The following is a 27,244-nucleotide window of genomic DNA, read 5'->3' on the forward strand; positions in this document are numbered from 1 at the left end:
TTTCACACTGATGGAGTTGCGATTGTGCGTTTTCATTATATACGGATTTAATAATTAGTTTCATAGCTGTAAATCACTTAGAAGCTGTTCTGTCTAGTTTTAGGTGCCAGGCAATAGCAACTGGAGAGCTTCATAAAATCTAAGTATTGGGAAGGAAAATGGGGGGGTCATTTAGTCCAGCCCCACTGCTCAATGCAAGTTCTGCATCTATAGCACTCAAAGAACTTTCCCTAAATTCTCAGAAAAAATATTATTAAATGGACCATAAGGGCAGTGGCTACTAAAAATGACTTGAACTCCATGTACATATCCACATGCACCCCATTATATTTTAAACTTAGAGAGGCCCATGAACATATGTTTTACTTCAATGAATTGACTTTTGTACAACTCTGGAAATTGTTCTGTATGGAACAGTGTCAATAAAGGTATCGTATCGTAGAAAGCTTTTACAGAGTTATGATTAAATACAATAAACTCTTCTTATAGAGATGGGAGACATAGAAGCATACCAGTAAATGAACGTGTTTGTATTAAAATTTACAAGCTAAAATCACCGCAGGGCCACTAATATATTAAAAGTAATATTAAATAATGCAATAGACAATTATGTACAAAGTTTAGTGAGAAAGATACAGTTTGGTGTAGATGGGGTCAAATAAATTCATCTCCTTTACAGTTTATAGCTATCTCGGTTACAGTGGTGCCCCGCAAGACGAACACCTCGCAAGACGAAAAACCCGCTAGACGAAAGGGTTTTCCATTTTGGAGGCGCTTCGCAAAACGAATTTCCCTATGGGCTTGCTTGGCAAGACGAAATATCCTGCGAGTTCTTGCGGGTTTTTTCCCCTTTTTCCCCTTTTCCTAAGCCGCTAAGCCGCTTATCAGCTGATCCGCTGATAAGCCGCTTATCAGCTGATCTGCTAAAAGCCGCTAAACCGCTAATAGCGCTAATCCGCTAAGCTGTCAATGGGCTTGCTTCGCAAGACAAAAAAACCACTATACAAAGAGCCTCACGGAACGGATTAATTTCGTCTTGCGAGGCACCACTGTATATAATTTTTTCTAATTTTCCTGGCGGTTGCAAAAAGTGCTACATGCTAGGTCACATATTTATCTATGTCTGCGAGGAGATAAAGAATCATGTCAGAAGGATTCTGGTCAGGGGACCTTGTCATTATAGATGTCAAAAACCATTCTCTTGCTTCATTATATAAGGAGCAGCATAAGATATAATGCGTAAGGTTCTCTAATTCAGGGCATCCCCTCTTGCCTAATGTTTCAATTTGTATATTAAGGAGTTTCTATAGCTTTGTGCAGATTAGGTCATGTTTTGACGATGTAAATGTTTTAAGTTTTTGTATCAAACTAGTATATATTTTATTCAATGACACTGTATACATTGCAGCAGCCTTTGGCTATGAGCAATAAACTTGACTGACTGACTGACTGACTGACTGACTGACTGACTGGCATCTATAGCATCCCTGACAAATGGCAGTCCTGCCACAGCATAAAGGGCAGCCCACCAATTCGGCCAGGTAAGATGCCTCAGGTGGCAGCATATCTGGCCTCTGAGAAATGTACAGCCTGCAGAAGCCGCAACAGTTTTGACATGCTCCTTGGAGGCCAGATCTGCCATCTCCTTGGCAGCCCCCACCCCCCACCAAATGACGCCTCTACAGCAAGAGCTGCTGCTCATTTCCTCCAACCCCTAGGGAGGAAATGTGGGGGTGGCCCCTTGGCTCTCCGGGGGCTCTGCACCCACGCAGCGTGATTCAAAGTGGCACCCTTCCCCACAAACACACACCATCACCATGATCACTTCAACCATTGGGTAACATTGATTTGATTCCCTCACCCTTATTCCCAATGTAGATCTTCTGGTGGGGAACACCATTTTGTGGCGCCAAGATGTCTTGCATTTATCACTTCATTGGATACACCATGGCTGTGCTTGCAGAGGGGTGCACACCCAGATCCTAGTCTATGAGTACCATCCACAGGATCAAATTTCAAAGGTAGTTTTATTCTGGCTCCTGTATCAGGTAGAGAAGTGTGAAATTGGTTGATTTGTCATTCAAGTGCATGCCAAATTCAAAATCCTCCCCCGTTCTTATTAGCCAGTCTGGATGCCACTGTGAAAAGTGGGGTATTCCTAATTTTCAAGTTGGTCCGCACGGAACAGTAGAAATTAGACTACTTCCAGTGTCAAGTATAGAGGGCGTTCGGAACATTAGACAAGCTTTTTCCCTCCCATGTCTCTATTATATACACAGCGCTCTCCGAGAGTGCTGCTGCTCCAATCTCAACTGGGCTGTGCATAGTGATTCCCAGTCACCTTGATCTTTATTTGGCGAGGGAGAAGGGAGGGCAAACTGGTAGAAGAGGATGCAAAACCCCACACTGCTGGCTGAAAGCGATCATTTTACTGCCCACGCCGTTGGAATGTTTGCCCACAAAGGCAAGGAGCTTTACGAGAGTTATAAAAAGTTCCTTGGCTCTGCAACATGTTATCATTGCGGTGTAAAGTAAATTGCCAATCTTCCTGTCAGAGTTTGGGACAGCCAGGATTCTCATGGGCAGGGAGGGAGTACTAAGTTGCTTGGGAAGGGAGGCAACAGAGTATATATAATACTCAGAGCGGTTTAGCTATCAATCCTTCCTCTTACTAAGTTAGGGAACTGGAGGGGGATATTTCAGGGTTTCCAGAACTAATCTGGGAGTGCCGGGGGTGAAGTTTAGGGGCTTCTGGATGAAAAGTACGTCCTCTGCCAGTCGGGACAGTGGTGGCGAGTGAGCTTGTTCATTAACAGACCTTCCCACGTGTCTCTCAGTCTTCACAATATAGACTTCATATTGAACACACAGGCTAGGCTGTTTTCAGATAAACAATGCCATATTGCTATGCCATCCTGTTGATGTCTGGGACAAACTGTCTCCTCCTTCCAAAATATGAGCCAGCTTTCAGATACAATTTCTTGTAACAAATGTCTGACTTACAAAGCCACCGCAGTACGAAATGCCATCAAACAAATGGGACTGAGGTGGCATCTTTGATGGGGACAATTCATCTATATACTGTGGGGGGCGTTGGTTGCCATCACTTTCCATTAAGTCCGAAAGATCTGGAGGCTGTCAGCGATTCTGTGACACGTTCTTCCTTTAACTTTCACAAATGTTTTAGCTTTGGGATTGAGATTAAAGCTTAAGGTGCCATCAAAGGGTTTGAGAAGAGAATAGGAGAGATAAGCAAGAAGCCAATCATCCAAAAGAAATATTAGGAATAAAATGAAAAGAATATTCAGAGGTCAAGTTCTTTTCTGTTTGTTTATCTACCCTGTCACTCAAAAACATAACATTCTCTTCTATAGTGCCCTCTGTCAGAAGCACTGAAATGGAAGCAAGTGAAATAGAGTTGGAAGGGACACTAAGGATGATCTAGTCCAGCCCCTGCAATGCAGGCATCCACCTCCTCTCCTGGGAGTCTGTTCCGTTGTTGTACAGCTCTCACTGTCAGAAACTCCCATCCATCTTGGACTCCCTTTTCTTTGAGTATTTCTGACCATAGGACTTCACCCAGTAGTTCCTAAAGCTTTTTGGAGTCAGCCTTCTTAAAGTCCAGGTCGCATATCTGACTACACTCACTTGTGTATGAAGAAACCCAGAAGGTCATGACAACTTCCTCCCAAAGTTCCCTGTCCTTTCACTTCATTGACCAGTTCCTTCCTGTTGATGAGGACTAGGTCCAAGAGAGATGACCCTCTTGTTGCTTCTTCCACCTTCTGGGAAATGAAATTGTCAGCAAGGCAATTGAGGAATTTGTTGGACCTTACATTCTTGGCAGGGTTTGAGTTCCAACAGATATCAGGGTAGTTGAAGTCTCCCATGATTACTATTGCTCTCCTGTCCTTCGAAGCATCAATCCATAATGAACCACACACTCGCAGATGTTTCAGCTTCCATTCTGGGCAAGTTAAAATATTTATGGGGAAAGCTTACAACCTTTTAGATATCTTTAGTTCAGAGAAAAGGCCAAAAAAGGAATAAATGATAGAGGTGTATAAAACTAAACATCAGGAAGAACTTACTGATAGTAAGAGCTGTTCAACAGTGGAATGGTCTCCCTCAGGAGGTTGTGGACTCTCCTTCCTTGGAGGTTGGATGGCCATCTGCCATGGATGCTTTAGTTGAGATTCCTGCATTGCAGGCGGTTGGACTTGATTACCCTTCGGGTACCTTCCAACTCTACAATTCTGTGATTCTATGAAAACTATGCATGTTGCAGATAAAGTGGATAGATTAAACCTTTTCTCCCTCTGTAATTGCACTAGAATTCAGTGACATCCAAAGAAGCTGAATGTTGGAAGATTCTGGATAGACAGAAGAAAGCACTTCCTCACACAGTGCAGAGTTAACCCATAAAATATGCTCCCACAATATATTATGAAGGTCACCAACTTGGATGGCTATCAGACCCCATGACTCTCACTTGTGGGGTGCCTCGGGGATCCATCCTCTCCCCCATGTTTTTTAATATTTATATGAAGCCACTGGGAGAGATCATCAGGGGGTTTGGGATGGGTGTTCATCAATATGCAGATGATACCCATCTCTACCTCTCTTTTAAATCAGAACAGTGAAGGCGGTGAAGGTCCTGTGTGAGTGCCTGGAGGCAGTTGGAGAATGGATGGCAGCCAACAGATTGAGGTTGAATCCTGACAAGACAGAAGTACTATTTTGGGGGGACAGGGGGCGAGCGGGTGGGGGGACTCCCTGGTCCTGAATGGGGCAACTGTGCCCCTGAAGGAGCAGGTGTTCAGCCTGGGAGTCATTTTAGACTCACACTGTCCATGGAGGCACAGGTCAATTCTATGTCCAGGGCAGCTGTCTACCAGCTCCATCTGGTACGCAGGCTAAGACCCTACCTGCCCGCGGACTGTCTTGCCAGAGTGGTGCATGATCTAGTTATCTCCCACTTGGACTACTGCAACGTGCTCTATGTGGGGCTACCTTAGAAGGTGACCTGGAAACTGCAACTAATCCAGAATGCGGCAGCTAGACTGGTGACTGGGAGTGGCCGCCAAGACCCATAACACCCATCTTGAAAGACCTACACTGGTGCCCAGTACATTTCCGAGCACAATTCAAAGTGTTGCTGCTAACATTTAAAGCCCTAAATGACCTTGGCCCAGTATACCTGAAGGAGTGTCTCCACCCTCATCGTTCAGCCCAGACACTGAGGTCCAGCGCCGAGGGCCTTCTGGCAGTTCCCTCACTGTGAGAAGCGAAGTTACAGGGAACAAGGCAGAGGGCCTTCTCGGTAGTGGTGCCTGCCCTGTGGAACGCCCTCCCAATAAACAACTATCAAGGCAATAAACCACTATCTGAGTTTTAGAAGACATCTGAAGGCAGCCCTGTATCGGGAAGTTTTTAATGTTTGAAGTTTTATTCTGTTTTTAATGTTCTCTTGAAAGCTGCTTAGAGTGGCCTGATCCAGCAGAACTCCTCTTGTGTTTTTAACTACAGTGGTACCTTAAGTTATGAACTTCATTTGTTCCGGAGGTCCGTTCTTAACCTGAAACTGTTCTTAACTAGAGGCATGCTTTCAATAATGGGGCCTCTTGCTGCTGCTGTGCTGCCAGGCACACGATTTCCATTCTCATCCTGGGGTAAAGTTCTCAACTCAAGGTAACTCTTCCAGGTTAGCGGAGTTTGTAACCTGAAGTGTTTGTAACCTGAGGCGTTTGTAACTCGAGGTACCACTGTAATGCTTTGCAGCAAAATGCCTCCTTCGTGCAAATGCAAGCAAGAATTCTTGGAGCCAATTCAAATATGCCCTAACCTTCCGTGGGCTATGTAGTACCATGACCTGCAACATTTTGTAGATAAGATAAGGACACTAAAAACCACTGCGCAAGTCCAACCAAGTATTGCCAATTGTCAAAAGGCGATTTCTTATGAAGTACTAGCAGCTAGATATTGAGTGTTGCTCATGAATTCTAAGAAATTCAGGGCAGTTTTGAAATCAGTGATTAAAATCAGTGCAGTTTTGAAAGGTTCAGTCCTCCATCTTGATTCAAAATGACACCCACCCATACCCAAACAGGGCAAAACCCTCCTCCTTGAGCTCAGGAACCATCATACAAAATTTGGTTCTTAATTCCAATGAAACCAAATCCCAAAGTCACGTGTTCGCTCACAAAGAAAAGGCTGGTCGTGGTCCAATGTCAAAACACAGTGAAGGGCAAATGCCATCTAGGTCACAAGGCAAACTAGTACAATGATATTATTCCAGCACACTCTGCCAGGAACTGGAGGCTTTTAACCATGAACCTTCAGAGCCCCACCCAGAGCACAGATGCAGGCCATCTGGATTGCCTAAGGCATTTGGTGTACCCTCTTCCTTGTGAATATCCCCTTACTGCTGAGGAGTCCTATTTCTTCAGATGGGCAGTTAGGCAGCACCACTCCTACAAGACTCCGTGGTGGTCCAGTCTCAGATTCTGTACTGGAACCCACTGTGTTCGAAAGAGGAAGTTGCAATGCCATGACCCCTAAACACCCAGGACCCATTTTGTCTCACTGCCTATTGGTACACCATTCTCTGCAATGTTTAGTTTTGCGCAGGGCCATCTTTAGCAGGTGTGGTGCCGGGGTGCAAATATCCCCTAGCGCCCCCAAATTACCACAGATAGTGGGGGAGGCGGCAAAGCTGAGCACTGCCAGCCATGGGGTGTGTGCGCAACTCTCCCCCATGCCGCTGTGGGAGAGCAATCCCCATGGAGGCTTGGGAAGGAAGCTGCACATCCGCCAGCCATATGTTTGATGGGGCACAGCTGGCGGGCGTGCAGGGAAAGGGAAGGCCGCCAGCAAAGCCGCAAAGCTCCCCCACTCGCTGGGGCGCCCCTGAGAGGCCGGCGCCCTGGCGCAACGAACCACTAAGTCGTATGGGAAAGACGGCTCTGGTTTTGTGGAACACCACACTCTGAAGAGGATTCCTCTAGCAGGGGCAAGGCGATTGCAATATCTTAAGAGGTGTCTAAATAAGTGTAGTTTGTCAAAGTTTAGCCTGCCATCTTGATTCGAAACGGTGCCCGGCAGTATTCAAACACAGAACAAACCCTGCTCCTCAATCTCAGGAATCACCATGCCAAATTTGGTCATGATCTCTTAAGTAGCATCCAGAGGAATAGAAAGCAGATGGACAGACAAACAACTTTCCAAAATATATAGTAGATTTGTTTCCTCCAGAACTTTCCATCAATTTAAAAGCTAGGATGGGTTGGGAGTTGGGGGCTGGTTAAAGCTATACTAGAGAAACACAACTGCCCCGCAATATGTTATCAACAGCTCAAAAACGGCTCAAGACCTGTAGTGTGCAACATGCAGGATACACACTGCTGCTCACTGTGCTGTGCTGCATTGTTCATTTGGGGTTCATGCAGATGCATTGAAATTAGAGATTATACATCTATTCCACAAGCCAACATCTAGGAATAGAGGGGAAATCTGAAGTCTTACAACCCATGCAAAAAAATTAAACAAGACATTCCCCAAAGGATAGAACAGGGGGACAAATTAGATTTACTGAGGACAGGAACTAGAAAATAGACTTGCCCTTGGTTAACAAGGACATTTAGGCCTTATGCAATTGTGGACATGGTTTTGAACACTTGCCCATATCAATATTGTTAGGAATTCTACCACACCTGTCAGCTCACATTGGCCTGATGAAAACACATATCTTCTCCATGCCAGGTTGCCCCTTCTTCCCAAGCCTTTGATGGCAATTCATCTGAACTTGCTTATTTTCTTAACTACCGTTCTGTATATTTTGGATGTTATTTTGAGCTGGCTTTAACTGTGTGTTTTCGTATGGTAAGTTGTAAGCCGCCTGGAAGGCCAATTTTGGTAGAAATGGAAGTGATGGAAATGTTCAACAAGAACAACAAAACTCCTCTAATATTTTTTCACCCTTCTCAAGGTATTTGGAATACTCCAGCAATGTAGGGAGGGTGTTTCAAATATTTACTTGAGTTGGCTTGCATTTGGTAGAGGGGAAAGAAAGAGATGTAAAATGAGCTCATTGCGCACAAGTGTGTTAGTTTAAGCTCGAGGCTACAAATTGCTTGCAAGAAGTGATTAGGAGTCACTCTATGTACCTAGGAATTTGTTAATAACATCCTCAAAAGAGCTTTGCCGGATCAGACCAAATTCCTATCTGTTTTGGCATTCTGCATGCCCCAGTGGTCAGTCAGACTCCTTTGGGAACCACACAAGCAGAGAGCAAAGAGTGTTTTGTTGCAGCATCTGGCAATCAAGGCTATGCTATCTCTGAACACAAGAACTTGGTTTTAGCTATCATGGCTCTTCTTCTGCCCAAAGGGAATAATGAACTCCACTGAACTTTAAAAGGGCCAATGCGGGTGGGAGGCTGTGCCCCTCCAAATGTTGTTGGACTTCCATTGGTCCCAAGCAACACGGACATTGGTCAGGGATGATGGGAGTTGTAGTCCAACATCTGGGTTGCCACAGATTCCCTATACCTATATCAGGACACTGGTGAACTTGTGCAATCTGTGGTCTGTGCTACACCTTGGCCAGCTCAGACACGCACTAAGGATCATGGATAGGTGAAAGTTTCTTGAACCCCAGGAATACGGCCCTTCAAACTCAGAACACAACAAAAGCCCTGCTGGACCAGACCAAAGGCCCATCTAGACCAACATTTTGTTCCCGCCAGGAGCCCCAAAGGGAAGCCCACAACTACAATATCATTTCCCCATGCAATTATGAAAAGTCCTTTGTATCCTCTCTACTGCTTTCCTATAGTAGTTGGAAGACATGATGTCCCATAGAGGGGATGGTAGTAACCTGAGAGGGAATGAGGGGAGCTCAGAGATAATCCTGGGGAGGGATGGGGAAAGAGAAATCAGGACCCTGAGAAGTGTCCAAGCCCAGGGAGGGGGGCAGGAGTCTAGGGAATGCAGAGACTGATCCATGGAAGGATCAAGTGAATTAACAGAGGAGGGTTCTGCTGCTGTGACACCAGATATCCCTTATCAAATACCTCCAGCTGTGGAGCCCCACCAAGCAGTTCCTCCTGACAATGACTTAGACACCTGGAGAGGTGACTAACTTTATTATTATTATTATTTGTTTCACCTATTCTTTTGTTGTTGTTTTTTGCTTTTTCTTTGTAAACCACTTGATAGACTTTTCTGATTAAAACTGGTATATTAATACTTGAAATAAAACAATGAATAAATAGTTCATGATATTGGGGATACGTTTAGCAATCTCACATCTGACGAAGACCAATGTGAATCTGAGTGAAATTTGAGGTGGAGTCCAGCTTCCTTATACACTGAAATTGGCAAGTAAACCCAGCAGATACATTACTCATGAGTTGCAAAAACACTCCCCTTCATCTTGCAAATTGAAAAGGAGCATGTTTCCTTTTCACCCGCTTGGGGCTTCTTCTTTTTTTCAGCCTCTTATTTTTAGATGGATAATGTGTATCCAAATCTGGTTTAGGTCATTTGCTTTTAAGTTCATTCACATGACTGGCGGACGTGTTCCTGACAGTGGTTGGCATCAATTAACTTTCAAGGAGTCCTTGCACATGTATTTAAAGATCTTCTTACACGTTGCCAAGTAGCTAAAAAATATTTCCCTTTTTGTCTCATCTATCCCTGCAAATTTTGCAGACTCTTGGGGTGCTAATTAACCTTTGGAGATGTGGTGATCATAATAGATTATTATCTGAAATGGCTTCTGAATCTATATGCCAGTGAATAGATATTTTCTTCTTTTAAGTGGCATAACTAATGCTTTACCAGAAAGTATACAAACCTACCTGACTGTGAAAGGCGGTCTCTTACCTTCAAAGACACAGCCTTCTAGGAGAGAGCACCCCAGTCCTAGGAGGCACTCCCATCTATTTGCCTGGAATCTAATCTATCTGCCCATAAATAGGCTTTCACTGATATTTTTTCCTAGTCCTCTGGTTACTGTGTTGCTACTGTATTTTATAAAAAAATTATGAGTGTTTCTGCTTGATGTTAGCACTGACAGTCTTACTTTATACAGGCACATACTTAATGATGCCCAGTGCATTTTTTTTCTAGAGTTGGGTTTTGTTTCAATACATCTGGAAGTTTGCCATGCTAATGAAAAATCTAGTTCTCAAGCAGTGATGACCCTGAAGCTTGAATTCACCAGGCTCAGAATACAATTTCCTCCTGAAATTTGCCTAATTCTTGGCTACACACTAAATCAAGTGTCATTCTTCTGAAAAGTTCTTCTCTGGCTGAGAATGTAAACTGAGATTCTGAACAGGCACAGGCCGGCAAGGACGCCTTGAAAATGGACTCAGCAAAAACATTGGGCACCCTGGGAACTACATTCCCAGGGCTCCTTAAGCTTGGGACACTGCTAGGAGCAATGGGGTGTTCATTTTCTGAACATTATCAGGAGCATAATAGCCTAATGTTGGGGTTGAGTTTGGGTGGAGAGATGACCAGTTTTCTGACACCCGCCAGTAGTATCAAGCAGAGTTGAGATTCTTATTGAACGTCTACCAATTTAACTTTCCCGTCCAGACATACAACCTGACCATGGAGAAAGGACACATGACTTCACGTCTCTCATCTTGCAATCACATTATGATGCCTGCCCCAACTGGGAATGACCTTTCCCTTTTTTTTTTTCACACACATGTTATCCATTAAACAATGGGATGTTGGAGAAACTGGAGTCCATTGGAAGCCACTGCCAAAGGGGGGAGGTGTGTGAAGCTCTACACACTATGAGTCACCGAATGGCGCATTTTTGGCTAGTGTTTCCCTGATCGGAACCCGACTCCTGGCCCAGATGGTGTTGCATTCATAAATCAGGGAGGTCTTCAGTCTTTTTTTCTTTTTTAAGGAAAGGAGAATCCCTCTCTAGCAGCTGCACTTTTCCTTCTGGGAAAATGTCTTCCTCGTCATAAATTTCACTGAGTATCTAATGAACTTGGGTGTGGACTGGATTAACCTTAACTGGAAAGCTGTGTGCTTGTAGAGTTCTTACCAGGAAAGGTTGGTGTGAATTTCCTTAAAACTGCTTATAATGCTTGAAACATATAAAAAAAAATTATTATTTAGTGAAGTTTTCAATGACTGATGTTTTAATGTATTTTAAATCTCCTGTTAGAAGCCACCCAGAGTGGCTGGGGAAACCCAAGGTATAAATAATAAATTATTATATTATAACATTAAATGCGAGGATCTGGGCATGACAGCAGGTTTTGTTATACAGCATGGGAAAATAGATAGCTGCCTTACATTGAGTCAGACCATCTAGATTAATATTGTCTACAATGACTGGCAGTGATTTCTCCAGGGTTTCAAACTGGGGCCATTCGCAACTGTACCCAGAACTGCCAGTAATTGAACTTCAGCAAAGGAGATGAACTCTAGCAGTGGTGGTGAAACTATGGCATGTGTGCCAGAGTGGGCATTCAGTGCTCTCTCTGCAGGCATGCATGCCATCACCCCAACAGACAAAGTTGTCAGTTGCTTTCCCCCATGGCAGTGCATGAAGGAAACGCTCCATAGTGGCGTTGGGGGAAGTTGCGCGCCGGCCAACCAGCTGGCAGTCTGCTGTTAGTGAGTGGGCAGACACAAGAGATTTTCAACATTGCTTAGTGTGGTTAGTGATTTTCTGTATCAATTGTCCCCAAAAAACTCTGGGTCATCTCCCCCCATTCTCTTAAATTTGAATACACAGGGGCATAAATTGCCGTGTTGGCACTTTGTGATAAATAAGTTGGTTTTGGGTTGCAGTTTGGGCACTCGGTCTCTAAAAGGTTCATCACCACTGACCTATAGTATTGACCTACAGCTCTTTCTCCAATGGGTGAGCTACTGGACGTATTCAACTGAGCCCTCCCCAATCTGTTGTCTTTCAGGTGCCGTTGAACCACAGCTCCCACCATTCTTGATCATTGACCATGCTGGCAGTGGCTGAAAGGAGCTGTAGCACAAAACATTTGGAAGGCACCAGACTGGGGAAGGCTGGTTTAGACTGTGTGCCACCACCAAGCTCTGTCCAAGAGATGAAGAAACTGCAGGGGGGATATCTCAGAGTGTCCAGTCCTACCTTGGGATGCTGGGGGTGAAACCTGGGGGCAGTTGCATGAAAAGGAGATGCTCTACCCCTAAGGAACAGTCCTTTAGGTTGTCTACGATAGCCCTATCCTCCATGAATTTGTCTAATATCTGATTTAAAGTTGGTGGCCATCTCTACATTTGTGGGAGTGAACTTCGCAAAATGCACTTTCTTTTGTCTGCCCTGAATCTTCCAACATTCAGTGGGGAAGTATTCCTCACCTTTAGTGGGGAAGACTATGGCCAGGTGAGTTGTGCACCTTCTGTGTCCAGGTGCTGCTGGGCAACTTCAAGGCCCCTGCTCTCCCTTCCTGTCCTTTAAAAAAAATCTTTAAACTAGACTTGTTGGATGAAACAGTCCTTCAAACAGAGGATGCCTTTGAATGGGAAAGTGCCTTCTCTAAACAGAGGACTGTCCTCTGTAAAGCAGGATGCCTGGCTCACCCTAGCATCATGTCCTGTTCTGGCACAGAACCTTTACAAGAATTGAAGAGGCTTGTAAATAAGGTCTGGATTTATTATTTTTAACCTCCCACATTGCCTCCAGTAGACTCCCCACTGTGACTGCAACCATCCCGGCTAATCAGTTGGCACAGACGGTGCAATTAGGACATTCCATCATGCTCTTCAGACTCTGAAAATGACCATCTCCCACATAATTTGTTATCCTTCCAATAAATCCAGCCAAAATGCCCAGAACATACTGTGCTGGGGGGAAAGAATTGATTGTACCTGATTTGGGGGGGGGGGAGCGCTAGCAGAGCCTTCATTAAATGCCACTGGCACCCAATTTGCCTTCTTTCACTCTTGCCCTACATGTATAGATCCAGCATTAGGGGATGAGACTAGCAGGCATCTGAGGAGGCCCATGCTCCAGTAGTGGAGGGGGGCACTGCCTGACACACACCTCCAGAGCCACCTGGCCATGTCACAGCTCTTCCTGAGAATCAGAGAATTGTAGGTGAGGGTCACCTGGTCCAACATCTAGTCCCAGCAATGCAGGAATCTCAACTAAAGCATCCATGACAGATGACCAACCATCCTCTATTATAAACCTCCAAGGATTTGTCCATGGACAATTATGGAAAATGAATAACAATATATAAAATGGGGGGGGGGGATGTGATAGAATTATATGTGATATAAAGAACCAGAAGAAGGAAGGAGCGAAGTTAGCTCTGAAGAGCAAGTATAAATGTAAAATGTAATACAATATGTGTATGTGGAGTATCTAATTGAAAAACTAATAAAGATTATTTGGGGAAAAATATATAAACCTCCGTGGAAGGTCATGGGGGACTTTGTCAAAAAGCCTTACTGAAATCAAGATACACTATGCCCACAGCATTCCCCTGATCCACCAAGCTTGTAATTCTAACAAAAGGAAGGAAGGAAGGAAGGAAGGAAGGAAGGAAGGAAGGAAGGAAGGAAGGAAGACAAACATCTTGTGACAAGCACTATCTTGGACTCAGGCCCACATCGTAGTTGGCAAGTATATAAAGGTTAAAATATATAAGGTGGAAGTTGAATGGCGCCAAGATGCCAAAAGTACAGCAAGTTATAACAAGAGTTTAAATGTTTCTTAAACAGGTGTGCCTTGGGGGAGGGGGCAGTGATTTCTAAACATGCACACCCATTTCACAAATGCAGAGATTTTCAAATCAAGCATTATTTTCAGTGCATGCCATTCAAGAGAAAGGGCAGGGCTTGGGGCAGAGGTAGCAAGGAGGCCAACCAGCCACAGCTTAGCTTCGCCCAGAGCTTGTTACTACCTAGTCTTGCTTCTGGGAAGTTCTAGGCACTTTGTTTTCAAGTAAATGATCTTGAAATTAAAGATAAAAAGAAAGATAAATGTAAAGACTGAGCTAGAAAGCATTTGTTTGCTTATTATTTTTATCAGTCGGCTACAGGCATTACTGACATTTCCTCAACCAAATCCCTCTAGTTCCTGTAACAAGGACTGTTTCTGGAGGGGTCCCCAGTTCATTCTGTTAACTAAGCTACAAAAATCCCAGTGATCATTTCCAGCACTTGGATTCATCTTAAGGGCCGGTACTTGGAAAGCGACAAAGAAATGTCACAGAGATGAGGGCATATTTGCAGTGTTAAATGAACTGCAGTTCGTAAGCTGGAAAACACTCAAGCTCCTTCAAAAGGAGTTTTCGGAGGTTTTTATTTTGCACAGTGATACTATGCATATATTAGCAAAGTGGAAATCCAATTATATCTGGGTCAGTGGAATGTGCATATACAGTAGAATGCAAACCTATTATGGGATGGCGTGGAGTGGAGGAATCCGTCCTCTTCTTCCAGGCAGACACTCTCTAATTGTATCCTCACAGGGCCTCCTGATGCAGCCAGTTATTATGGGCTTGCATTTTCTGCACTTAAGATGCCGATAAATGTCATCCCAAGTTCATTTTCCTTCTTTTTTAACCATTTAGGAGGGGTGGGGGACAAGTTGTACCTGAAAACTGGGGAAGTTAGAAGTTTGGTGCTTACCCAAAGATACTGTTCCTGGCAATCTTGAGGTTATTCGTGGGGAGGGTATGTGGCTGTTTTAACATGTTTTTAATTGGGTATATATGGTTTTAGGGGGTTTTAAAATTTGTTTTCAATATCCTTTCGATCGTGTTTTTAAATTGCATTGTTTTATCATTTGAGTGTTTGTGAACCTGTAGCAGTGAGAAGGAGGAGGAGGAGGAGAATCCGATTAACGAATTCAGTCAGCACAGAAAGATGGCTATGTTTCGGTTCTCATCTGTTTTCAGAAAGGGCAAATTAGGCAAGTCCCCCTTTAAATGCAAACAGAATCCAGTGTCTCCCCCATCCCTGCCCATGGCAGAACTTAAAAGGAAGGTTATAGGGGTGTTCATGTAACAGTCCTCCTATCTGGCACACAGGTAGAAATCCAAGGAACAGGTAAGAGTCACTGCTCATAAGGAGACATATTCAGATTCCAATTTGTAGTGGGCTTAGGGGAAGAGCACAAGATTTAATACAGTGGTACCTCGGGTTAAGTACCGTATTTTTCGCCCTATAGGACACACTTTTTTCCCCTCCAAAAATGAAGGGGAAATGTGTGTGTGTCATATGGGGTGAATGCAGGCTTTCGCTGAAGCCTGGAGAGTGAGAGGGGTCGGTGCGCACTGACCCCTCTCGCTCTCTAGGCTTCGGGCAGCTCTCCGCAAGCCGTGGGAGCCCAGCGCGAAGTCGCACCGGTCTCCCAAGGCTTCCGGAGAGCTGCCTGCATCCCGAAGCCCAGGGCGCGCTGAGTAGTGCGCCCCGGGCTTCGGGCAGATATCCGCAAACCTGGGGAGACCAGCGTGACTTCCTGCCGGGCTCCCTAAGCTTGCGGATAGCAGCCTGTTCTGGGGGCTGGGGTCGGGGGAAGCTCAGGCTTCCCCTGCCCCAGCCCCGCACCTGAGGGGGGAAGTAATTTTTTTTTAATTTCCACCCCCCAAAACTAGGTGCGCCCTATGAGCCGGTGCGCCCTATGGGGCGAAAAATACGGTACTTAATTTGTTCCGGAGGTCTGTTCTTAACCTGAAACTGTTCTTAACCTGAAGCACCACTTTAGCTAATGGGGCCTCCTGCTGCCACCGCTCCACCGGAGCACGATTTCTGTTCTAAAGCAAAGTTCTTAACCCAAGGTACTATTTCTGGGTTAGAGGAGTCTGTAACCTGAAGCGTATGTAACCTGAAGCGTATGTAACCCGAGGTACCACTGTACCAGTAATCTATAGACCACCCAGTTGGCACTATTGCAGCAATCCATCACAATTCTGCAGCCTTCCATTGGGAATGGATAATATTCTCTGATGAGTGCCTAAAACTCAGGAGGACAAAACTTGATTTAAACAGCAAGATACTGTGGTAGGTTAGGAAACCCTGAGGAGAAATTTGATTGTGTTGTGCCTGATGATCCTCTCTCGCCCTTCAGGTGACAAACACCAAATCACAGGAGAGGAGAGTAAACTCAATATATCGCATGACTCTTGAAAATAAGCTATCTACGGGATTCACTTTGAAGTTTATAAAGCTGGCAATACTGCTCCAACTTCCCAGTTGGTATTGATTGGCTTGGTTGATGTTGACACATGGTGCCTCCTGCAAGCAGAACTCAGGAAAGGGAAGCAGGTCCTAAGTTTGTTTTCCATGTGATATACAACTCTAATCTGGAAGACTTTTGGTGGGAAGGGAATTTATGGGCCCAGTCCTTGCCAGGTCTCCAAACTGGCAGATGCAATCTCCACCCTGCTGAAAAACAGCTCTGTCAAAGAAAGTGCCAATTTCAGTAACCAATGTCAAAGAAGCATCCAGGCCCACAAACCACCCTTTGATGTGGTGTATAGATATATATAGAACCACTTGTCAAAAAAACAAAAAACCAACCCACACACAAAACTACAAAAGTTTCTTATAGTAAGACTCAGCCCTTAGCTTTTTTTATGTGGAAACCTCACCAAAATGTAACACCTCACTCTCATTTTTCATTGGGTGAATCTGTCTTCTTGATGTGACAAAACAACAGAGGAGAGTCAGTTGCAAAGACAGCTATGAAAGTTTTTTTTTATAACTGTGCATGAGAGACAATTTTAACCAGGGTGGAGCTTTTCTCACTCCTGTGTGATGAGCAGTATCAGACAAAAACTACCCCCCTTCTGCACAACTATTAGAAGTACCAGCCCTATCTCTGGGCAAAGTAACCCCAAATGGTTAGTTGCGCTTCAAGACCCCCAAGCCACCCCAAGGAGAATAAATACACAAGGACACAAAATTTAGGTTAATGTTATTGGGCAAAATTTAGGCCACAACTTTTACTGGTTACAGAATGTGAGCAGTATTGGCATAGACACTGGCATCAACAGACTATATCTGACTCCTGCCCACCCTGCAGGAATTCTGGAAGGGTAAACCACCAGCAGGGGGAGTCCTGCCAATGTGGATTGACTCGAGCCCCCCTGGGTTCTTGCTGGGGTTGTGGCATGGCCCTAGCCGCTCCCCGGGCTTCAAACGAGATCCACACCCCCAGATTTCTTTAACGGAATACCCTCCCCCACACATCACTATTCCAATGCCTAACAGCCAAACATTACAAAGTTGTGGCGATTGCTAGGAGGTAGGCTTTTGAGAGTCCCATGGACTGCAAGAAGATCAAACCTATCCATTCTGAAGGAAATCAGCCCTGAGTGCTCACTGGAAGGACAGATCCTGAAGCTGAGGCTCCAATACTTTGGCCACCTCATGAGAAGAGAAAAAACCCTGATGTTGGGAAAGATTGAGGGCACAAGGAGAAGGTGACGACAGAGTACGAGATGGTTGGACAGTGTTCTCGCAGCTACCAACATGAGTCTGACCAAACTGTGGGAGGCAGTGGAAGACAGGAGTGCCTGGCGTGCTCTGGTCCATGGAATCACAAAGACTCTGACATGACTAAAAGACTAAACAACAACAAGGTGAAAATCAAGTGGCTGGTGCCAGTTTCCCAAGTGGAAAAAATCCTACCAGGCCCCTCAATGCCAACCAACCGAAATCCATAGCAAGGCCAGTGACCCTACCTAAAAGAAGGCTGGAGGGCAGGAGATCCACGGTGTGAGGCTGAAAGAAGAGCTGCCAGAGTCACACCCATGGTTTAAATTGGCCTTGGCCATGCCCCCCAGCACCCTGATTGGTCGCCTGGCAAATGGCATGGCTGGGTCACCCTCAGCGTGACGTGGGACGCTATACTGCACCATGCTGGTGTGGGGGTGGGGCCTGGCGGCCTGAGCACAACCAGTCCCATTCGGAAGCGGAACTGATTTATTATAATTCATTACCATTGCATTTTTACTGCCAGAGAGATGGAATCCAATGCAACAGCTGAACTAGTGGCTGCTAGTTGTGCTATAGAGAATTCATATTGCTCAACAGATGGTTCTTTTGTGCAACGATCTTTTGCAATGTACAAAATATATTTCACCAATATATTCATTTCTATACGCATTATACTCCAATGCCCTAACAGATTATCTCCACAGGCAGCTGGATCGAGGCGGGTTGGGGCTGCTGATTCTTCTAGATCTGTCAGCAGCCTTCGACATGGTCGATCACGAACTCCTGAACCACCGCCTTGCCGACGTGGGGATCCAGGGCACAGTCCTTCAATGGCTGCGCTCGTTTCTCTCTGGTCAGGGACAGAGGGTGGCGCTTGGGGGGGAATTGTCATCGCGCCACTCCTTGGTGTGTGGAGTGCCTCAGGGTGCGATTCTCTCCCCGATGCTTTTTAACATCTTTATGCGCCCCCTCGCCCAGCTTGTCCGGAGTTTTGGGCTGGGTTGCCATCAGTATGCTGATGACACCCAACTCTATCTGTTGATGGGTGGCCATCCTGACTCGGCCCCAGACACACTGGCGAGATGTCTGGAAGCTGTGGCTGGATGGTTACGAGGGAGCCGGTTGAAGTTAAATCCTTCGAAGACAGAGGTCCTCTGGCTGGGGCGGGACGATATGGGATTGAGGGGGCAACTCCCATCTCTTGCGGGGGTGCAATTAGTGCCAGCACCGTCCGTTAAGAGTTTGGGTGTAATCTTCGATACCTCCCTCTCTATGGAGGCGCAGATTACAGCTATAACAAAGGCGGCATTTTTTCATCTCCGCCAAGCTAAGCAGTTGGCCCCTTATCTCTCTCGCCCTGACCTAGCCACTGTGATCCATGCGACGGTCACCTCCAGACTGGATTATTGTAACTCGCTCTATGTGGGGCTGCCCTTGAGACTGACCCAGAAACTCCAGCGGGTGCAGAATGCCGCGGCGAGACTCCTTATGGGGTCTTCGCTGCGAGATCACATTCATCCGGTACTATACCAGCTGTACTAGCTCCGGTGGAGTACAGGATCAGGTTTAAGGTGCTGGTTTTAACCTTTAAAGCCCTATACGGCCTAGGACCCTCGTACCTACGGGACCGCCTCTCCTGGTATGCCCCACAGAGAAACCTACGGTCTGCAAATAATAACATCCTCAAGGTCCCAGGCCTCAGAGAGGTTAGGCTGGCCTCAACTAGAGCCAGGGCCTTCTCGGCTGCAGCTCCAATCTGGTGGAACTTTCTGTCACAAGAGACTAGGGCCCTGCGGGACCTGACATCTTTCCGCAGGGCCTGCAAGACAGAGTTGTTCCACCAGGCCTTTGGTCAGGGCGCAGCCTGACTCCCTCCTCTGGCAACCTGCACAGAATTTTGCTTAATCGGTTGCCATTAATTTGATTTTAACTAATTTTTATAATGAAATATTTTTAGAATGTGTGATTATTTGATTGTTTGATTATTTGATTATTGTTAGCCGCCCTGAGCCCGGCTTTGGCTGGGGAGGGCGGGATATAAATAAAATTTATTATTATTATTATTATTATTATATGCATGTGCACATTACTTGGTTGGAGAAATGCATTGCAAAATTCAGAAACGTGAATTTCACAAGATAGCTATGCTCTGGTTTGCATTTTTTTAAAAAAAAAGAACTGCAAATTAGGCAGGCTCACCTTTAAATTCCCTCCACTTTCCACCACACCAGCTTGCCTATCAAAGTTCAATCTGCAACAATCTTCAGGGCTTATGGTGGGCAGAAAGGTCTCACACACAGATCCATCCAATCGTTGTTTTAAAATGGCAAAAACAACCATGATTGCTTTCTCACAGATTACAGCAGCGATGCCTTCACGTGGAACATGCAAAGGGTGCCTTTGTGTGGCAAACCATTCAGCCTTACCGCTTCTAACTCTCCATTAAAATTGAACACTATAGTGATATATCACCTCAGCACCGTCATCCTGTGTGAAAAACGTTTTGCTAGCAACACCAAAAAAGAGGCAGGGAGGGAGCTTCTGCATTTCCAAATATTTTCTGCCCTCCCCCACAAAAAACCCCACTCTTCAGAAATGTGGATAAAAGCTATTTTTGAAATAAAAGGAACTTGGAAAGCCCTTGGCTATAAGAAGCTTTAAATATTTAAGAGACTTTGGCATGACAAAACTGTTCCAATATTGCCTCAGTTCCAAGAGCTGTTGACAGTTCAAATATTTATTTTTGTAAGTGTTGCGAATACACCTTCAAGTTAAGTCCATCTCAGTTGCCTCTTTTCTCTCCCCCAGGGGCTGGCAAATTTCCCATACTGCACTAGGAGGCAAAATGCTTCATTTCCTTCTGCAGAAGGCCAAGGGGCACTTGTTGTTTATTCAAAGGGGGGGTGCCTTTTACTACATCAGACTATATGCCTATATAAATTTTATTTCAACAAGATATGTATACCCCTTGATTGTATTAAAGCCTCTAAGTAGTTTACAAGAAATATTTAAAAATGTCAATAAAAAGTTAAAAGAGAAAACAGTTAAAGATAATTAAAGAGAACAATGGGGGAGGGGAGATTAAAACACATCAAGATCTCCATCTCTGGGTAAAGGTAAAGGGACCCCTGACCGTTAGGTTCAGTCGCGGGCGACTCTGCGGTTGTGGCGCTCATCTCGCTTTACTGGCCGAAGGAGCCCGCATACAGCTTCCGGGTCATGTGGCCAGCATGACTAAGCCACTTCTGGCGAACCAGAGCAGCGCACGGAAACACTGTTTACCTTCCTGCCCAATTGGTACCTATTTATCTACTTGCACTTTGATGCGCTTTCGAACTGCTAGGTTGGCAGGAGCCGGGACCAAGCAACGGGAGCTCACCCTGTCGCGGGGATTCGAACCGCCGACCTTCTGATCAGCAAGCCCTAGGCTCTGTGGTTTAGACCACAGCGCCACCTACGTCCCTACATTTCTGGGTGGGCTTGCCTAAACAAAACAAAACAAATCCAAAAAGAGTACAGCAAAGAACTCTTGTCAATAGGCAAGGAGTTCCATTCAGACTTTTAGTGATGCTTCAAAGGCAAGGGGACTTTCCCATCAACTGCTACATGAGATCCTTTTAACTGGAGATGCCAAGGATTGAACTGGGGATCTTATATGTGCAAATCACGTGTTCTACCAGGTGGCAGGCACAAAGGAGGGAAGTCCTGGTGCTTCCTGGACCCTCCCCTCATTTGCTTTGCTATTGTCTGTCTCTCACTACTGTGGCTGCCACCACTGGCCCCCCAACCCCCTGTCTTGCTCTTCTAGCCTTTGAGGAAGGGTTCTTCAAAGCAAGGCTTAGTGGCTGTGGTGGCCAGAGGGACGGGCTGTGTCACTGGAGTTTGTCCAAGAAGCATCTGAGCCCAGGCATGGGGCCAGGAGTCCCATCATCTCTAGCGGGCAAGACCAGTGGTCAGGGATGATGGGAATTGTAGTTCGAAAACAGCTACAAAGACCAAAGGTTGGGAAACACTGCTCTAGAGAATGGGGAGCTGGATTCTAAGGTTTGGCAGAGGAGTGACATTGGATCATACACTCATGCTGTGGTACGTCCTGTCTGTGAGAAGCCTCCTCTTTATGGTACATCCTGGTACATCCTGTCTGTGAGAAGCCTCCTCTTTTTGGGGAAGCGACAGAGTAAATCAGATGCTCAGCTGGTGCCCACACTGCTTCCATCTCTATGGACCAGCACGAACAAACTTCCCAGACCCAGCCCACTTGAAGGACTGCTTGGTTGCTTGCCCAGTCCCAGGACTCCAATCACTTGCCATTCTAAGTGAGCTAAGCCCACTCCATTCTTCAAAAGGAAGGTTCAGGAGGCATGTCACTTGTTGGATCAACATATTTGCACTTAGCCATGTATCTATGCCTCTTATGTACCTGCTGCACCTTGTAAGTTCTGCTTTGCCTGTGTCGGAATCTGGGGTTGAAAAGCCCCAGCTGGAGCGTCTCCCCTCAGCCTTGCCGCTGCAGAGATTCCATCCACCTCTGCTCCGACGTTCATCAGCAACTCAAGCTTGCAGGCTTGAGCACACATTACTCAGCAGTGTAAACTGTGCAACAGAAGAGGCTTGAGGCTGTAGATACAATACTAAGCTACGCATTTATTATACATAAATCAGGACAAAGAAAACATGGTATCTCTCCTTGCCGTCTTCTCAGAGAGAGATTGAAAACAAAAGCAATACAGAGAGGAAGTTCCGCTCACACCAGCAATCTGTGCTGGAATGTAAACGGCCTAGGACCCTCATACCTACGGGACTGCCTCTCCCGATATGCCCCACAGAGAGCCTCAAGGTCCATAAATAACAACACCTTAGTGGTCCCAGGCCCTAAGGAAGTTAGATTAGCTTCAACCAGAGCCAGGGCCTTTTCAATTCTGGCCTGGTGGAACGCTCTGCCTCCTGAGACCAGGGCCCTGCAGGATCTGATTTCTTTCCCCAGGGCCTGTAAGACAGAGTTGTTCCGCCTGGCCTTTGGCTTGGAGCCAATTTGATTCCCTCCCCCTCTTTATTTTTTCTTTTTCCTTTCTCCTCCTGTGATGAGGCTGCATTTTAGTATTTTAATGTTTCAATATTTTAATGTTGTATTTTAATCTTGTTTTTAAGTTGTATTGATTCAACTTGTTTTTATTATTGCTTGTTAGCCGCCCTGAGCCCGGCCTTGGCTGGGGCGGGCGGGGTATAAATAAATATGATTATTATTGTTGTTGTTGTTATTATCATAATTATGTAACAATCCCAAGTCTGCAGCAAAGGGTGGAATGGAATTCCCAACAGCCTGTGTACTGATCTGATTTGCACATTAAAAGCTTTTTGCAGAAACGGCACTGGGAGTTTGAGTTCTTTGCCCAGCAATGAGGGCTAGGACAGAAACAAACAAATAAAAGACACTAGCAAAATCTAAAGTATCCGCTCAAAGACAAAGTTGGCTGCTGTGCCTTTGCAAGGTTCTGTTCCCTGCCATCGTTTCGTTCCAGAATATTTCTTAAATGGTCTGTAGTGATTGAAGGCTTATCCAAACTTACCTTTCCCCTTCACTTTCTAAACACAATCTGCACTTTAAAGCTCAGTGTCCAAGAACTCTTTTGTTTCCTTTCCCTCTGGAGCTTTCCCCATGAAAACCTGCTCTTTAAAGCTGAATCGGAGCAAAAAGCATCTGAGGAAGACCCACATTTCTGTTAGTTGTGATTCAGCATTAAAGAGAGGAGAGAGCTCTGGGACAAAAAAACAAGTGCTTGAACACAAAGCTTTAAAGGCTAAAAAGCACAGGGCAAAGGGAAAAAGGATAAGCCCCGTGCTTTTTTTCTGGGGGGACGCACATCCCTAAACATTTTATGAATCTTTGTATCTTTTGTCCATTTGCTATAATTATTTTTCCCGATTTGAACTATAAAATGGTGAATGGGAGTACACCTAAACAGGTTTTTAAGGGGGGGGGGCACTGGATAAGTCCTGGTAGCAGATTCCCAGGGTTTCAGTGAGGGGTCTTTCCCAGTCCTCTAAGCATCACTTCTGAAAACAGGCTCTCTTGCGTGTAACTAAAAAGAATGGAAGATCCTGGAAAGCCACTTCAGCAGAAATAACCTATACTTAAAGCAGGCAGAAATGGGGTCAGGCAAAGGACGGAGGTTTCAATCCATCTGAGTTATTGTTTCTGCAGTTCCCAGAGCACTGAAGATCAAGTTCGATGTTGGAGTAATGAGGAATGACACCTATAATCATGCCTCTCAGGCTGGGCCAGGCCCCAAATGCACAGATCTCCCTCAGAACGTTTGATGGGCTGCCCCCTTCCAAACCAAACTCTCAATTTCCACCCAGACCTGCCTCCCACTTCTTTGCATCAAGGCTATAATATGCAAAGCTCCTCCGGTGCCAGGGACAAAACCCGCAGAGGCTACTGAGCTAATTCCTCACTTGAGAGAGAGAGAGAGAGAGAGCCAGCGGTGCAGATAATGTTTTAAAAATAAAAGTGGTTCAAATCCTTTTGCAGGGCTTCGTATGAGAGTGTCACTGTTTTCGCATGAGATTCAATCTCATACCAGCAAATTCAAGCTGTGCAGTCAAAGTTTGTTTTGGCATTCTTGCGCAACGAAGCTGCTCCAGCCCCGCCCCGCCCAAAATCACCTTGGACATTTTGCAAGAAGGAAAATGAGGGGAGGTGCACTGGGAAGCGTGAGATAACAATTGCTTGACAGAACCTCACCTAAGCACCCCACGGATCAGTCAGGATGAATGCTTAATAAACAGGTCACATGGAAGCAACTTTAGGCTGGAGATGGGTGGCAATCAAAGGTGCTTTGAACACTCGTGGAGGAACGGGGGCAGGAGGAGCGCACTGCCCCCCAGCACCATTGGGGAGGGGGGTCCCATAGCAACTACACCCCTGGACATGCGCCACCCCCCCCCATTGCCGGGTGCCACAGGAAACATGTCACGCCCCCATGCCACACCCCACACACCCACAGGCAGCATGCCATGCCCCCACGGGCGACATGCCATGCCCCTGGTATGTGCACCAGCCATGCCCCCACCTGCTCTCCGCCTCCGGAGCATGCAGCTTCACAGCTGGCTTTGAAAGGGGCATTGGCACACATGGCACATGTGCTTATCCCTCTCTTGCCTCTGGTAAACTGGTTGTGCAGATTACAAACAGCATAGGGAAATGTAGGAGTGTGTGGCTCAGCTCTAATTAGAGTCAACCATGGTTTGCTGCACTCAGAGCCTAAGCGTAAACTATGGTTTGCTGCCAAGGGGAAGCAGAAGCTTCTAATCTCCCTCCTTCTTGGGTGGGAGAAGGGGAGGAGAGTGGATGCAAGCCCTTGTGTGAATGCAAGCCATTGAATTTTCATCCAGCAGGTTATGAAAAAGGAAAAACAATACGTGTCTGCACTCCTATAACAATTCTTTATAAAGCATCTAAAATAGCTAGATGCTGTACAAAAAAAATACGAACAACAAAGCCCACGCCTGCAGGCTTGGAACCTAGATGCAGAGGGAAAGAAAATACTAAGAAAAGGAAGGATAAGATATGCCTTAAAGGGGCACAACACAGAGAGAAAGAGCCAGAATTTCAGCCCAAATTCCTTCTCAAGGCAGCTTATAGTACAAAATAGAAAATGCAAAATGTCCAACAGCAATTATACAAAGGAGGGAAGCTAAAAAAAGATAGCAAAGAATATGCCCCTAGCAGGGAGACGAGGATGAAGAACAGATCTCAGAAGAATCCAAAAACCTGACGGAACAGAAAATACCATGATTTGTTCTACAATCTGGGGGCCACTCTTGAGGAGGCCATGTTCCATTTTCACCATCTTTCTCTACCACATAGCATTAAACCATCAGCTGTAAACAGTCACCAACAGAGAAACAGCCAAAACCATGTCCAGCCAACTCAACAGGGCGATGCTATTTCCAGTCTGCCATAGTGTGACACTGAGCTCCTTCAGAAGGAAGCAAAGGATATAAATTCAATAAATAAAATAATAGTCAAGGCTGGGTATAATTTGTGACTCCATGAAAGCATCGTCCAAAATGCCATACTCGGAGAATGTCATCATTCTTTTTAATCAATACAAGTTTCTAGATCTCAAGAGCTGTATTACTTTGAAAGTGAGTTTGAGGCAGAGTGGCTGGGTGAGTACAGGGTGGAAGCACAGGGTGTCTCACACAACAACAAAACAAGCACCCGCCGTACATTTTAGCCCTACATGTAACTAATAGAGGAACAACAACTGTTAAACACAGATGTCTCACATTGGCATAGTTTACACAAGTCCTGGAATTTTGCTGTGCTTGATACCAAACGTGTCATACAAAGTTACAGACATCATAGCAAAGAAGCAAGTTAAAGGATTCATCGCTCCTTACCAGTTTGTGTCTCAAATGGATGGTAATGAGAGGAGAACCGGACAAATTGTGGGACAATGTCGGCGGGGGTTCCACTTTCAGGGAGATAAGGTAGCTGCTTGCAAAAATCATGCAGTCCTTGCAGGCAGCAGCTTCAGGAATTCTGAGAAAGAAAGAAGAAACGGGATGTTTGTAGTTGGTTGTGTATTTTGATGTCTAATCTGCCCCATCCTGAGAATTTAAGCAGGTACCACTGCCTTTAAAAAATAACAAAAAACAGCAGCAATACTTAGCCTCTCTGAAACAGAGGTGGACAAACTGTGTACCTAGTGCTGCTTTTGACTTTTTGTCTGATTTCAAAAGCCCTTGGCAATTTGTCAGTTCAGACCCCTGCCAAGAGCAGCTCACTGTTTGGAGATGGAAACGGGAGCAGTGAGAGAAGTGCTTTCTTTCTGGGGGGACGCAGGGGTACGCATACCCCTAAACATTTTGTGAATCTAAGTCGACTGGACCTAATGGTCAGGGCTACCTTTACCTTTACAGTGGTACCTCTGGTTAAGAACTTAATTCATTATGGAGGTCCGTTCTTAACCTGAAACTGTTCTTAACCTGAAGCACCACTTTAGCTAATGGGGCCTCCCGCTGCCGCCGCGCGATTTCTGTTTTCATCCTGAAGCAAAGTTATTAACCCGAGGTACTATTTCTGGGTTAGGGGAGTCTGTAACCTGAAGCGTATGTAACCCAAGGTACTGCTGTACCTGTTTCAATATGAGTAGGAAAATGAGAGTAACCCTAAACATTTTTTTTAGAAAAAAAGCACTGAATGAGAGAGATAAGGGATGCCAGAAAGAAAGAGAGAGAAAGGGTCTCCTGCCCCCTGAAGATGGACAGATCTGTCAATTTTAATAAATAAATAAATAAATAAATAAATAAATTATTATTATTATTATTATTATTATTATTATTATTATTATTATTTATTTATTTATTTATACCCCACCCATCTGGCTGAGTTTCCCCAGCCACTCTGGGCAGCTTCCAACAAAATATTAAAATACAATAGTCTGTTAAACATTAAAAGCTTCCCTAAGCAGGGCTGCCTTCAGATGCCTTTTAGTTTCTCTCACTTTCATTTCTCCACATTTCCACAAGACTTTATTTATTTGTTAGTTTAGTTTGTTTATTTATTAGATTTACATACCGCCCTTCATCAAAAGATCTCAGGGCAGTTCACAAGATGAAAGCACAAATAAATAGTTAAAACATAAATGACAAGTCCTCAGAAAAATTCACCAGCATTTTGGTGTGGATTTCTCCCAACAGACACACTTTTATATGTAATTTAAAATAATATCCATATTTTGCAGTGCAATTTTGCAAAGCAT

At 45.2% G+C, this 27,244-nt stretch overlaps 1 protein-coding gene across 2 annotated transcripts in view; it reads right to left on the bottom strand.

Annotated features, from left to right (window-relative positions):
• Window positions 1-27,244, bottom strand: part of ADGRD1 (adhesion G protein-coupled receptor D1) — a 270,737-nt gene that overhangs the window by 184,600 nt on the left and 58,893 nt on the right. For both annotated transcript variants that reach the window (XM_081842242.1, XM_081842243.1), the window contains one exon: window positions 25,881-26,022. In XM_081842242.1, the coding sequence (XP_081698368.1) occupies window positions 25,881-26,022 (142 nt within the window). The remainder of the gene's footprint in view (window positions 1-25,880; window positions 26,023-27,244) is intronic.

This window comes from Podarcis erhardii (assembly GCF_964252035.2).
Source record: "Podarcis erhardii genome assembly, chromosome: 15".
Lineage (NCBI taxonomy): Eukaryota > Metazoa > Chordata > Lepidosauria > Squamata > Lacertidae > Podarcis > Podarcis erhardii.